Source organism: Ischnura elegans, chromosome 6 (assembly GCF_921293095.1).
Source record: "Ischnura elegans chromosome 6, ioIscEleg1.1, whole genome shotgun sequence".
NCBI lineage: Eukaryota > Metazoa > Arthropoda > Insecta > Odonata > Coenagrionidae > Ischnura > Ischnura elegans.
The window spans coordinates 79,275,315-79,290,014 of NC_060251.1; the positions used below are offsets into that span (position 1 = coordinate 79,275,315).

The 14,700-nt window shown below is 37.8% G+C and overlaps 2 protein-coding genes across 8 annotated transcripts in view; one reads left to right on the forward strand and one right to left on the reverse strand.

Moving 5' to 3' along the window:
* LOC124161047 (NAD(P)H pyrophosphatase NUDT13, mitochondrial-like) overlaps positions 1-3,001 on the reverse strand; it is a 34,087-nt gene extending 31,086 nt beyond the window's left edge. For 5 of the 7 annotated variants that reach the window (XR_006865306.1, XM_046537207.1, XM_046537206.1 and 2 more), the window contains exons 1-3: positions 2,442-3,001; positions 2,163-2,362; positions 1,794-2,058 (exon numbers count right to left, since the gene is read on the reverse strand). Coding sequence is in view for 4 of the 7 variants with exons in the window: in XM_046537207.1 (XP_046393163.1) it covers positions 1,794-2,058; positions 2,163-2,362; positions 2,442-2,727 (751 nt within the window). In the remaining 3 variants the exon portion in view is untranslated. The remainder of the gene's footprint in view (positions 1-1,793; positions 2,059-2,162; positions 2,363-2,441) is intronic. The other 2 variants (XR_006865305.1, XR_006865304.1) reach the window with 2 other exon arrangements.
* Positions 3,002-3,121: 120 nt separating this feature from the next.
* Positions 3,122-14,700, forward strand: part of LOC124161048 (dnaJ homolog subfamily B member 12) — a 29,052-nt gene continuing 17,473 nt past the window's right edge. Inside the window, exons 1-5 of the mRNA XM_046537208.1 lie at positions 3,122-3,323; positions 3,511-3,591; positions 3,701-3,776; positions 4,031-4,179; positions 8,691-8,837. Of these exons, the coding sequence (XP_046393164.1) occupies positions 3,188-3,323; positions 3,511-3,591; positions 3,701-3,776; positions 4,031-4,179; positions 8,691-8,837 (589 nt within the window). The 5' untranslated portion in view covers positions 3,122-3,187. The remainder of the gene's footprint in view (positions 3,324-3,510; positions 3,592-3,700; positions 3,777-4,030; positions 4,180-8,690; positions 8,838-14,700) is intronic.

Below are 14,700 nucleotides of genomic sequence, written 5' to 3' on the forward strand. Positions count from 1 at the left end.
TCACACCAGAGAGTTAAGTTCCACAAATTAGAAATTCTGTTTACCATTTTATGCTAATCACCACAAATCCACTTGAAATCAACGTGGATTCCACGTGGGTCCAACCACTCAATATCCACCACCACCAAATATCCACCACTCAACGTGGATTCCACGTGGACTCCACCACCCATTTCTCACTGGGTAGCAGCTCCCAGCCTAATTTGTTTAAAGGCTGCATAACATGTTCCGTTTGTTTGTAGTAGTTTTTCATGAATCGAGCAGCTTTCCTTTGTATTTTATTATGTTGACGGATTAAGTCTTTCCACATCAAACACTTAACCCTTTCACTGCTGTGAACGTACCGAGTACGTCCGCACGGCAGACTGTTGCGGACGTACTTTTTCTTCCTCCCTGCCATGCACTTTTGCAAATTAAGCACTTCGAAGGGTCCCTAATCCAGGACCCTATCCTCGACCAGCTCACCCATGCAGGACCGTCTCTTTGACCCTACCAGCATACCTCCCTCTCAGCATACCTCCTCTACCAGGAGGGGGCATACCTCTCGAAAAGTGACCGCTCTGACTGCAATTTGAAAATCAATCAATCAATCCAATCATTAAAAAATGATTGTCTTCATCGCAATCCTGCCAATCAAGAAATCAAGTACGTCTTTGAGCCGTGTTTCTGCGATGAAAAATAACGATTTTGCTAACTTTGCTAAAAATGTGGCTGCGGACAATCGGAAAATGGCCATTTTAGAAAAGTTAACAAAATCATCATTTTTCGTCGCAGAAACACGGTTCAAAGACATACTTGATTGCTTGATTGGCAGGAGTGCGATGAAGACAATCATTTTTTGACGATCGGATTGATTGATTGATTTTCAAATTGCAGTCAGAGTGGTCAATTTTCGGGAGGTAGGCCCCCACTGTTAGGTTCGAGGAGACGGTCTTGCGTGGGTGAGCTTGTCGAGGATAGGGTCGCAGATTAGCGACCCTTCAGAAGTACCTGCTTCATGGGCCCACAAAACGCATTTTAACCTTTTTGCCGCATGTGAGGAGTTGGTTTTCGGAGATTGAACACCAGCGAAAGGGTTAATGCTGCTTGGATATTCAAGGTGCTGCCTGACGAATGCAAAATACATAGAACCTCTTTTACTTTACCTCTCAACCTATCTTTGACTTTATTTTGTAACTCCCTTTCACCAATAAGTTATAATCTGAGTCCTTATCTGTCACTTGGAATTTTCAGATTTTTTTGGACTGCTTCTAAACCTTAGGCTCATCGTTGTGTAATTTATCTCCACAAAGTTCCTGAGGCACCTTGATAGTGGGAACTACCTCTCAGAGCAAATGGGGTTTGCTTAATCAAGTGGCTTTTAGTAATTATCCAATCATTCAAAACATTGTTTGATGAGCTAATAATTTCAATTGAAGAGTACCTCCATGACAACTATTCTACTTCTCCAGCTTGGCAATTCAACCTTATGGACAACAGTCACTCAGGTAGCTGGGTTGTAACACTAGAAGATCTATTACCACACTAAAGAATGCTACTTTTCCAATACTACAGGCAAACAAATATTGCAATCTAGAAAGTATACGATCAAGTATAAACATTTAATTCCCACACTCAAGCCCATCAAAATGCAAACAACACATTATTGAGGAAATATAAGTTCAAAGCCTGTACATATTTACATGAGATTATTTATGCTTTCAAAAGTATATAACTGATATATTTACTTGTGAATTACAAGAGTTCAAGGATTTTATAAAATGAAGTCATCGAAATGTGATCATATTACTAACCTACTTCAATAAATCCAGAAACGCACGTAAACATCCCAGGGAGATGAGCTGGTTGCCTAACTAATAGAACCTTAGAATTTAACTCATCTGATAGAATGGTGATCCCAACAGGATTGATTGGAGGATGATGCCTTTCTTTCGTCTTATTGCTGACACAGGATTCTGACTGGCAAAATTTTGTGCCAGAAGATCCAAAATTTACAAGTACACCTCCACAATCGGGGCAATGCATTTTCTTTTTGTGCCATGATAACAGCGAACACGCCTGAAATATGAAAATATCGTTAGAACGAACTGTCTGGGGGAAAATGCCGTTTAATAGGCTGAACTGCTTGTGATACCCTAACTTTCCCAACTCATGGCTGTTACCTGTGAAGTAATACACGACTCAGCGTTTGGTAGCAAAAATAAGGATTTCCGTACTCCGAGAAAACGTCCGTTAGAATCAGCGAACCTCTCCATCAATGCCTCATCGCCTGGAATCTCCAGAGCGAACTGAGAAACGGAATCAGAGTCCAATCCCAAAAATACAGCATCGTTTTTGACATTGATACCAACGGTGGAAACAGCTAAAACGGCAAACAGAACGATGTAGTAATTTTACGATTAATAGCATGGCAGATTGAATCGAGGAACAGCGACTGATACCTCGGTAATTGACGCCACGTAAACGGTAATGTTTAGTTTTGTCGGATGTAGTTTCTTTGTGCACAAGAACTTTACGCGGGTCGCAAGAAAACAGGAAATAATTTCCATGTTCATAGCATTTATCAGGTATAGCCTCGCATGTTTTCAGCGCTTGACTGCTTCTAATTCTTTCGGCAAATGATGAAATTCCACGTGTAGGTAAATAGTAACACACAATTGAGGTGAAGAATTTGCCACTCAGGGTAACTTTGGGGGAAAAGACAATGAGATTAAATCGACAAAACATTCTCGGTAATGAGTATCATTCAATATAAAAATTAAACTGTCGGAAAACTGATTACGAGGTAGAGATCGTGATATCTATACCTATAAATTATAAAAAATTGGCACATCCACGAATCTATCTACGTATCTTATCTAACCGATCCTCACATCTATCTACCGTTGAGTCACCTACGAAAGAAAACTATTTCGCTGCACAGTCAAACAGATTTCCGATCGCGGATATTATGGCCTACAACTGCTATTACAACGCTACAACGCCAACATCCTTTCGCAAAGTTTATATGAGTTTATATCGTTACATCATATATATATATATACTCGTCTTAAAGTTAAAGTGATTTACGTTATTCAGGATCAATTGTTTCTGTCTTCACCCTGAAGATGTCTCTATGGTCTCTAGGAAGTTCATCTGACGTCATTATTGTCATTTCACAGGTAATCCATTCCCAAGATATGATTTCATGATGGAAGGAAACAAGGATGAAGCCGAACGGTGCATTGAATTAGCAGAACGTTCCATTTTCGAAGGAAGACCTGAAAAAGCCGAGCGTTTTTTGTTGAAGGCTGAAAAACTATACCCCACTCAAAAAGCGAAAGGTAATGTTTGCCAAGTTGCTCTGTCGCTAACCTAATAAGTGAATGTTGTTTTGGTTTATTTCATAATTAAAGCGGATGGGAAAAGGAAAATGTCACGCTAGACCATTATTTAGTCAAAACTGTCGGAGATTTTATAATTTATTGTTACGGGTGGTTTTGCATTGAGACGGTTTGTTGTTGCTTGCAGATCTACTGGACAATTTGTCGAAAAATAGCTCTCATCAAAAGTGTGCCGAGCCGGAGGATGCACCTAGAAAGAGACGGACTGGTTAGTTTTTTTCAAGATATGCCTGGCTATTCGGTATTATTCTAAATACCGAACTTGCTGCTTCACGTCTGTTTTGTGCGTTATTAAATTGCCCCAAAATTTTTCGTAGCTACCAGGAAAGAAGAGGCAAGGACATCGGACACGGAAAATGATTATCCAAAGGAGCACGTAGAAGCTGTTACGAGGTAATTTTTGTTGCACTTTCTAGAAGTTTGCTTGTTAGTGTTTTAATTGATATTCTGTATTACCTTACAACACGAAGACTTTGACGTAAGTCTTAAGAGAATCTGTCTTAATGCATTGCCTATGTTATTTAGTATCCATCCATGTCATTATTTACATACTTTATTAAACTACTTGTTGAGCCGCACAGAATGGAAGCCGTTTATCTCAGCATGCAAAGGTGTGGTTTGCAATTATTTGTTAATTTATTTCTCAGGATATTAGATAAATGCAAAGACTTCTATGAAATTCTGGAAGTGGATAAGGAAGCAACTGACTCTGAAATCAAAAAGGCTTATAAAAAGAAAGCCCTACAACTTCATCCTGATAAGAACAAAACACCACGGGCTGCAGAAGCATTCAAAGGTGATTTCACAATATATTTCCTCTATGTATAACATGGACTGCGTTTCATTATATTGATGTTCGTTGGCAATTTGCTCGTCAATCCCTCGAATGTAAAACAGTTATGTGATCAGATGAGTACATATTCATTAATTTATGATGGAGATAATTTTAAAGATACATTTATTTTTATTGCCCACCAATATTACTCTTGAAGTATTATGTAATGTGTAATCTTTCTTGAACTAATTCTTCATTTTAGTCTCCTGTTTTAGGAGAGGGGTCACGATAAAATTACCTCCTCTTATATCATTTTTTTAATTGTCTAGATTCTGCATATGTAGATTTATGTGGTATGGTTCTAGGAAAAGCAATCTATAGAGGGGTCTATGATAATGCAGAGGTAGCACTAATAAGTTGCTCAATGAGAAGTATTTGTTAGCTTGGTTATGGGCCACCTATGGTTTAAATAACTCGAGGACTAGTTTCATATAGAGTGGGAAAAAAGCTCAAGATGTTATCCCCTTTAATGAGTGAAATAACTTCCGCTCTGAATTGAAAAGTTTAAACTTTTTAATTCAGTGCAGAGAGTTTTTGTTTATCAAATATGTTTTTCATGTAGCAGATTAACACTAGAATGCCGGGAGGGTGTCATTTTGACACCCATGCTTTAGTATGCATTTAACGTTGCAGATTAGTTTTATTTTGGAGTAGATAGTGTCAACTTTTGTTTAATACTGATTTTTTGCCCTAATATGAAAACACTTAATGTTTTAATAGAGTGCCACTGAAGTAAAAAAATTTTTACGAAAAAATACTCTCCTGGAATGCGGCATCCATCGAAAAGATTGCGCTGAAACGTTAGAGGACGCATGAAGGTGTAATAATACCTATATATAATCATTGAATACTTTTTTATAAGTATTTGTTGTTCGCTGTAATTGGTTAAATTTTATGTGTAAAAAAATTAAAATGAATATGACATGAATGAATAGATAGAATAAAATGAATAGGACATTGTTTTTCTTCTTATAATTATTGTTAACTTTTTTCATTAATTTTTCGTCATAGAATGTAGAAGTGTGTTTCAATAGACGAAAATTAAAATAAAACCATTGCGGTCACAAAACTACGAAATTTTAATAAATAATATACAAAAACCTCGTATGAACCCAAAAAGAAATCGAATGCTTTTTCATACAGACTTACGAAAAGCTTCATCAAAATAGTTGATTCTCTACATTCTGGCACTTTTGGTCTGTTTTGGCCTTAGGTTTACTGACTTTTCACTAGTTTTACTTACAAAAAGCAACAGTTCTGTTTTCATTGCATTTTATCTATTCTTGACAATCCCTAGTCAGTTCTGGATTTGGTTGCCAGATATTCGTTGACTTAATGTAATGGAAAGCAAGCTATTCTGATAAATTTTGTAAAAATAATTCGGGACATCTTTTGTGAAGTTATTTCCTTATATGTATATAGTATTCAGGAATATATAGTGACCAAGTCAAAAGTATTCTGGAAAGAAAAAAACAGGCAATCGCCTGGTTCTATTTCTAACCTAGTTTTCCGCCCCATATGATCAATAATATTTACTTCAAAGTTTATCTCATTACAACACCTTACTGTTTCGGGCGATTTGTTAGAGTTGTTACTCATGTCAATATGAGGGCGAAGAGATCATAGAACAAGAACACATTTTTTTCTGTTTGCCCTGATGAACAGTAAGTGTTACGTCACCATTTTTGTTCAATTTATTTGATTACAACTCTTCCCGAGAAGCTTTTATTTCACCAGGTATTTCCTTTCTTCCCTTATTTACGGTTCCCGAAAGGCAAGTACCCTTTTGTTTTGAGTAGAGCTAGAGCAAAAGTGATGTGAAACAAATGCTAGTGGTTACATTCCTGCCCTTGCTCATGTAGGGTTGCATACGTTTCAATACAACATGATCTGAAACGCGATCGCCAGCTTGACGAGAGCCGTCCTTGACGCCTCTGGTCAATCTGGAATTTAATGGAATCAGTTTACCAAATACATGCTGTCTTTATATATACTGCGAACCAGTATTTATGCCCATACTTATCAGGATTTGGTGCCATGAATTGCTTGAATGGACATCTAGCTTTGCTTGGAAACAGCTGTTCGTCAATGGTTATGTTAGGCCCAGGTTATGATTCCTCAGCATGGCCATCTCCTTCTTACGATCTTGAACAAGGAGTTGACATCGCCTTGAAGTCTACCCAGCGCCCCTTTCACGTCGGCACACCATGTCACGACCACGCACAATTTCTTTTCTGTCCGATAACCAGTGCAGATCCAGTAACTCAGTTATGTGTATAAGCGTATTGTAAAATAAATATGTGTATCTTTCGTGATTAAATTACTAAACTGAAATATACAAAACACTGAAACTGACGGTGCTCACTATTTTCATCATTTTTGGATGATCTAAATTGCACCTCCTGTGCAACCCAATCGTTGTTCGACTCAACATCTGCATCAGACGCTTTCTCCGACACGTCTCCAGAAATATCGTTTAGTATTTCAATACTTTGCTCCGTCATAACACGTCTATGCAGTGCCATTATCAAGACAGAACTGCCGAGGCAAGTCAAGCAGCAGGTCGCGACCATAGCGACCCAGTCCGCCAAACACGCGCGCGAGCCAGGCAGCCGAACACAGAGGCTCGGCAGCAGCTAACTGCATTGTCGCGCACGTCACTTTACTACTATACTAATTTGACAAATAATTATCAAGCCGCATCCCACGAGACACCTAAACCGAAGAAAGAAATGATATAATATACTGGGTGTCAAAATGACACCCTCCGGCATTCAAGGTAAATTTGAATTTTTGAGATGAAAAAAATTAGGGGGGGTATCTCTTTTACTGTCGTTTTGTTAAGATCTAAAAATGAATAAAAGTCACGAAAGATTTATTTCTACAACACACTCTAAGGGCCAGCTCCGTAATAAATGTACACGTAGGGTGTCAAAATGACGCCCTTCGGCATTCTAGTGTTAAATGAATTTTGCATGAAAAACATTGGAGATTTAAAAATCAATTAGTTTTTATATCAAATGTTAAATTTCAATCTCAGAAAAAGTTGAAATGAGCATCTTCCAAATATTTGCGAGGCAATGCAGGGTATGTTAAGTCTATAAAATATTATTAAAGTTGCTTGCATGACTTTTCCCCCTAAATTGTGGTAGCATGCAACATGATGCAAGTTATTTACTACTTAGGTGAGACGTTGGTGAGCTTATACTACATTGTGGTGTCATTAGAAAATGTCATCCAAGGGTGCTTGTATCAGCAGTTTTTGTCTTGAATTATTTCTAATTTCCATATTTTATTTTGCCTAAGTATTACTGTGTAGCCAGCCATTTTTTATTTTTGTTAACTTTTGTTTACTTTCTGAACTGGAATGTAGCCAGAAACTTATTTGAAGGAGGACATTGTTATTATGTGGAATGTGTTACGAATCTGTTTCTTAAATTTTCAGAGCTTGGTACATATTAGTTTTCCCAGTGCCCATTACTTTCCCTTTTCGGCTAGTTCATTGATTAAATTGTTATGAAGTCACACATTTTTGTGGTCCCGTAACAGAAATTCAGGGCATACATATAATTCAGTTTGGAAAGAGTGATGCATTTTTTCAAAGAATTGGTGATTTCGCTTGCATGTTACTGGGAGATTTTTAATTCTTTCTTCTGAGTAGTACATCCATGTTTGATATGGAGGTGAAGATAGTTTAAAAAATGTATTTTTGACTATCCTAGTTCATACTACTACAAATAATAATAATAATTTTAACATTAAAATCATAATATCTATATAGAATACATATTGTATTCTAAAATATGGATACCTTTTTGTTGAATTTCTGTTTAGGGGTTACCTTCTCATCATTATGTGTAAAATCCTTTAAGTATTAGTGCTGGTAGAGTTGCAAAAGAAATGTATATTGTTAGGAAAAATTAAGTTGAGGTCAGTGGAGAATCCAGGATAGGGCCAAGGGGGTGGGTAATCTCCCAGGATAGGGCCAAGGGGGTGGGTAATCTCCCAGCAATAGTGGGGGTCCAAACAAATTCACCATTCTATCCGGTGTAAATTGGTTACCAAAGGGGGTGGGCTATATCTCCCCTTTCCCCCCTTTGGATCTGAATCTGGGTTGTAGCACACTAAAAGTGTGAAAAATAGTCGGTAAGTTTGAGCTAATTTGTAATTATTTTCGTTATAGTAGGTAAATGTATCAGAAAATATAATTGAACACATTTGTACAAATTGGGAGCCTCCAAAAATTTTGATTTTATCTAGTGTGAGTTTCGACCCAAGGGAGCTTTAGCCTCCACTCATAAATCCACCACTTGTTGAGGTTTTACAATATATTTTTTGTGGTGTGTGACATAAGTGTTTCCTGGACATTTTTTTGTTACAGTTGTGATTAATTGTGTAACTGTCGCATTTGATGGCAGTGGTGACTAGAGTGTGAGCAAGGGTTTTGATTTCTTTCCTTGTATCATCCTAAGCAATTGGCAATGCAGTAGCAACACTCACAGATCCCATTAAACGGAAGCAGTATGATAGTTATGGGTCGGAAGAGGATCGTCTCCCGCAGCAGGGACGATATAGCGCCAACCAGTGGCACCGAGAAGGCTATTCTCGAGGATTTGAAGGTATTTGCTAAAACTTATCCCAAAATTTTCAAAGATGTTCTGGCTTATACTTAGAGTTTCAATGAAACTCACCAATGTGGGTGATATGGAAAGCATTCTTCTCCTTAACTTGTAAATAAGGATTAAAAATGGTAAAGATATTTTTTGTTCTCTATGGGCACATCCAGTAAATAGTATGACACAGATCTAACTCAGTGGAATCTTTCCATATTAATTTAAGACCGTAACTTTGTGTTTTCCCCTAATTTACTATAAAATTCTGTTGCATGTAATTCTGTTATATGTGGTCAGGCTGTATTGTATTCTGTTTCATTAATTCTGTTGTATGATCTGGTGTTACAACCAGAACCAGTCATAGAATTTTATAGTACTCTGTGGAAAACACAAAATTTTGTTCTGTTTCAACATTCTAACAGTGTTATGTATATCTATTATGGAAACTTGTCTGTGGGAAATTGTGGAAGATGACGTATGGTCATATTTTTTTGCGGTGTGTGACATCCGAGTTCTCTGGACAGGGTTCCCACTCAACCGTGAAAACCTTAAAACCGTGAATAAGCAGTGAATTTCGTCTAACGTGAAAAAACCTGGAAATAGCCATGAATTTTGTCCTAAAACCTTAAAAACCTCTCAAACATGATTGAAGATCTACGATTTACAGATCAAAAGAAAAAGCGATACGTCGATCATTATTTCAAGGTCAGTCACTCGCAGACACTGTCCACGCATTCATCTGCACACGTATATTCGAAGCGCAATAGGGTGGTTTCCTATTATTTTTTTATTGTCTATATCGGAAGATTATTACTCCTGGAGTACGTATTTCACGCTTTTAGATTTTTAAATGACGATATCTATTTTTCGCGATTAAATGAAAAGTGAAAATTTTCAAGCACGCGAAAACGCGACGGGTAAGGAAATCTCTCCGTGTGACGTATTTCTGGTTCCCCCTCCTGCCTTGTGAGGTGACCTTGATCGAGGCTCTGAGCGCTGATAGGACGCAGGGTGCTAGCGGGTAGCTGAGTATCTTGCTGGCTGGTAGCGCTTGGCTTAAAAAAGGTTTATTAATAGCTTATCAAACGAAGAAAACTTTCCGACCTTAGCCAGTTTTAATAGGTGATTATTAAGACATGTTTCCCTGAGCTCTGCGCCTCATGCATGCATTGGTAATCTCAGACGATGTATTACTCCTATCTTCTCCTATAGAAACTAGGTCCCTGTGACGTCACGTGGAGTGGCATCGCATGGGCGCCAATCTGGCCCTTTTCAAATGAGGATAAAAATGGACCATTGCCATTCGTCTAAACCGGTATTTCTAAAACGAAATAATTTGTATTAATAATGTAATATTATGAATACAATAATGGTGGGTAACGAATCGCAATCAATGACTTTTGTTTTCTTTGATGAAGGAAACTACCCTATTATTGGTCAATATGCCATGACGATACACAGACCTTAAGCCTGTGATTGGAAGACCGGTAACCAAACTGTTCATTAATCCTGTCGAAAAATTCACTTCCCTACCACCCTCCATTTTCCCACTCACAACCTTTTACCTTTAATTTTGGTAACTATTGGCGACATCATGAGAGCACTTCCATTGTTGCGTTTGCAGCTAAATTTTTAGTGAACGTGCGGCCGGTTATTGTTACGTGATCAATATATTCTTCCGAAAATGGCTTATCAAAAGACCTTGAATTTGGCGAAATTTAGACCGTGAAAACGTGGAAAAAACAATGAATTTTATAATTTAGTCTGAGTGGGAACCCTGCTGGACCTCTGTTTGGTGCAGTTATGATTAGTTGTGCTACTGTCATATTTGATGGCGGTGGCAACTAGAGTTAAATTTCATTGGTTGTAGCAAATATGCTAGAAGTAAAGCAATTACAGTAAAACCTCTTTACATCGTAATGGAGGGGACCAAAATTTGGGCAATTTGATGTATGGAGGTTCACTATAGAGAGGTTTTAGTGATAGGCACCAATTTTTAATATCCTTTGGAAATGAAAGGCACTACTGCCTTTTTAAACCATTATATTTATGTACACCCATGTCTCGTATAGCGCAATTTCGATTAGCGCAATTTCGATTAGCGCAATTTCGATATAGCGCAAATTCGTTCCTCGGGGAAACATTGCAACGCAGTGTAGCCTAATCAAAAATCTTAAACGCTCTCGTGATAAAATGTGAACTTGCGCTAAGTACACACGAAATTTCTATCAACTTACGCATATTAATATTATTTCTTGCCTCAAATCTTCTTTTTTGTTTACATATTAATCGAAATTCATTGCTGCGCAATTGCCAAAAGTATTACTCGTCATTGGGTCTAGATAGCCGGCCTACCGAAGATTTATCTTGTCTCCTTAACAGAATGATAATAAATAATTTAGATCGTTAATTAAGCGTGGGGCTAGTGGAAATGAGTTTTTTTTCAGCAATACGGTTGGAGACGTATTTTTGCCGTCGTAGGTTACCGGGCGATTGACTTCCAGGGAGAGAGTCTACGCTAAAGCCTTCAAGGTCATCAGTATTCACGGGGGAGAAATGGAGCGGTGACCGAGTTGTGCATGAATAGCATCAACACATAAAAGGGTCCGCTATAGAGTCTTAAACACAATGGCTTCGTTCCCTCCCCGCAGTCATAGCCCTTCTGCGTCTCAGGAATAGTAAAAACCAAGAGAATATGGCAAAAAATAGGAATGCTTGTAGAAAAATCAAGAATTTATCAAGAAAAACCGTTAACCTAGAAGAGGACTTCAGAGAGGTCAATTGCTTTGAAAATGGAGAGCGTCAAAGCGATATTGCGCGGAAGTTTAAACTCACGATGCCTTATTCTGAATAAAGACGAAGCTAAAATATCAGTGACCTCTGCCGCACCAACTTCAACCAAGCGGTCTACACATACGGAAAGTTCATGGTGAATCAGTACAAAAAGACGAGAGTGGTAATCGCTCCGAGACATTAAGTGAAAGCTCCGGTTGGTTCCAGAATTTAAACGGCAAGCAGGTATTTTCAGTGCGGCGATATCAGGTGAATCTGCAAGTGTTGATAGCGCAGCCACCACAACATTTTCTGATGAACTCCAAGCTGTTATTGAAAGTGGCTCCTTTCCCCCTCAACTAGTTTTTAGTGTTGATGAGACGATATTCTTTTGGAAAAGAATGCATTCTCGTTCATTCATTTTCAGGGAAGGAAAACCTGGGTCAGGTTTCAAGGCATTTAAAGACTGTTTCACGTAGCTGCTAATGACTCGGAGGACTTCAAATTAAAATGATTTATCATTCATAAACTCCGCTAGCTATGAAATGGCATTTAAAGTAGCATTTTCCTGTCATTTCGATGAGCGACAAAAGGGCCTGGGTGACACAATAGTTGTTTTTAGACTAGTTTGAAAAATCATCAACTGCCGGCAACGCATTACGATCCCCTGAGATAGCAGATGTTAGCCCACCCGCACGACAGGATGGAATTTCGAAAGCACGTAAGAATTTTTTTTAACGTGAATAAAAGTCTTTGAATGCGTGAATACTATCTTTAAAGATGTTTTAGACTATAAATATTTATAGAAATAATGTTTTCTAAGGCTTTTTATGGGAATATAGATGTTTTAGAGGAAATTCAATACCCAAGACCTATGCTACCAGGAACGCATCCCTATCTTTCCTATGTTAAAACGCTCTCGTATAACGCAAATTCGTATAGCGCAAAGACCCCAAGGAACGCATCCCTTGCGCTATACGAGACATGGGTGTACTTAAACAAACATGCATGCATTAGTGAACATATATTTATTATTTAATAATTACAGAAAGGGGGGGAGCGTTATCGCATGATTTTTACCATGATTTGAGAGAAAACGATGTAATCTCTCTCAATTCAACAGTCACTTAAAATGATTAGGATAGTTGGATACCATTTTTCTTAGTTACCTTTAGGTATGCTCTCATATTGAACAAAATAGCCACAACTAACGATTAAGGTGAAAATTACAGCATATTAAAGGTATATAAGATAAAAAAACGAGTGAAATATTTATTGCTGAAAATGTCATTCCATGTATGTAATCGCAGCTGCATTAATTGTCTCTTGTTGTCTCGGAACGATTTGCGGAGGTAGTTAGGCTGTCTCGGGGGTATCTCCTTAGTATGGTTGGTGGAGGTTTTGCGATATAAAGAGGTTCACTACAAAGAGGTTTGCCCATAAATTTACATGTAAATCAGACGGGACTGTAGGGGTGGTATGATGTATGGAGGTTTATGATGTAAAGAGGTTCACTACATAGAGGTTTTACTGTACAAGTATTTGAGTCAGTTGAGATGTGGTGGAATGACATTCTGATTTAATGAAAAAGAGACATGGCAATTTTTCCACAAATTTATTTAATAATGTACAATTGTTTCGACCATTGTAATTGAAAATGACCTGACAGTCAAAAGATTTTGTACATTATTAGATAAATACGTTGAAAAATTGCCATCTCCCTTTTTCATCAAATAAATACAGCAGAGTCACGATTATCCAGGTGCGGTTTGTGCATGTTGCTACTTATCCGTGCATGAGTTTTACACCTCTCGACGTTTTACGTGATCTTGATAAATGTGCTATTATTGCCGTGGCCACGCCTTTGGTTGAAATCTGCCCAAAGGAACTGAATTATCAGTACATCAAACTCAAGATTTTGTGTTCTTATTATTGTAGAAGTGTTATATTTGTAGGTATTTTTATTGCTTTCATATCATGGGTCTCCATTTTGTATACAGGAATGATTTAAGGCATTTTAATTTAGGTTTTTAGGTGAACTCAGTTTCCAAAAGAAATTAATTCCACAAACTTGAGATTTAAGGAGGTTATATTTCATTACTCCAGAACCATATGCTCTCTTTGTTCAAGTTGGTATAGAGTAAGCTATTCATCCTTATTGGAAGGAATGCTAAGGGAAGGTTCTAATCATGTAGAGGTGGGTTAAACTGTTCATTTTTATGAATCGTTCACTTTGATCCTGTTCAGTAAAAAGAACAGTTCAAAATATCGGTTCATAGTGAACAGGTAGGGTCATTCGGTAGAAAATATTGTTTATCATGCGTTTAGAGTACATGAAAGCTTAGTGTGGTATCGTAAGGTTTGTGGAGAGTGTTATGGTAATTTCGAGCAAGAATCGCGTTTTAAACAATATTTTTGGAGATGCATCCACATTAAAAAATTTCATCGTAGGCGCCAAAAACTAAGTCCAAAGATCATCTTGGTAAAGGGGCCGAAAAAAATGTTCCAGTGAACAGTTCGTTTTGGCAGTTCGGTTCTTTTTGACCCATCTCTATAATCATGGATTACGAATGTTTTAAGTAAGGGATGAGGTCATGGCCTAAGTTTATAAATTTCTTCAACTATGAGGCAACCTTATAGTATGAGAGCAATCAATCCTTTCAATTGTTGTGTGAGATAAACAAATCATGATGCAGGCAGTTAAAGATTTTGCGCAGCATGACAGCCCTTGAGTAAGCTCTCCCTCTCATCTACGGCCGTGGCGGTGCGGTCTAAGGCGTTAGTCCCCTAACCTGTAGTTGATACCCTGGGTTCGAGTCCCAGTGTTAGCAATATTTTTTCTCTCTTCTAATTTTTGAAATCACTGTTACATTTTATCCCCATTCGTTTAATTTAGTTACTTCTCAAATTTTTTAATTTAATATCAATTTATGGATTTTAGACGAAACTCCGAATTGTGCCTTACCACGCGAATAAGGGACGTATATAATGACTTACCGGCAAATTTCGGGGGAATTTGATCATCCTCACCCTAGCCATGGCTCCCACAGCCTCTTCATATATTCGTAATCTCAAGTCTTTCTTCTCTACAAATAAA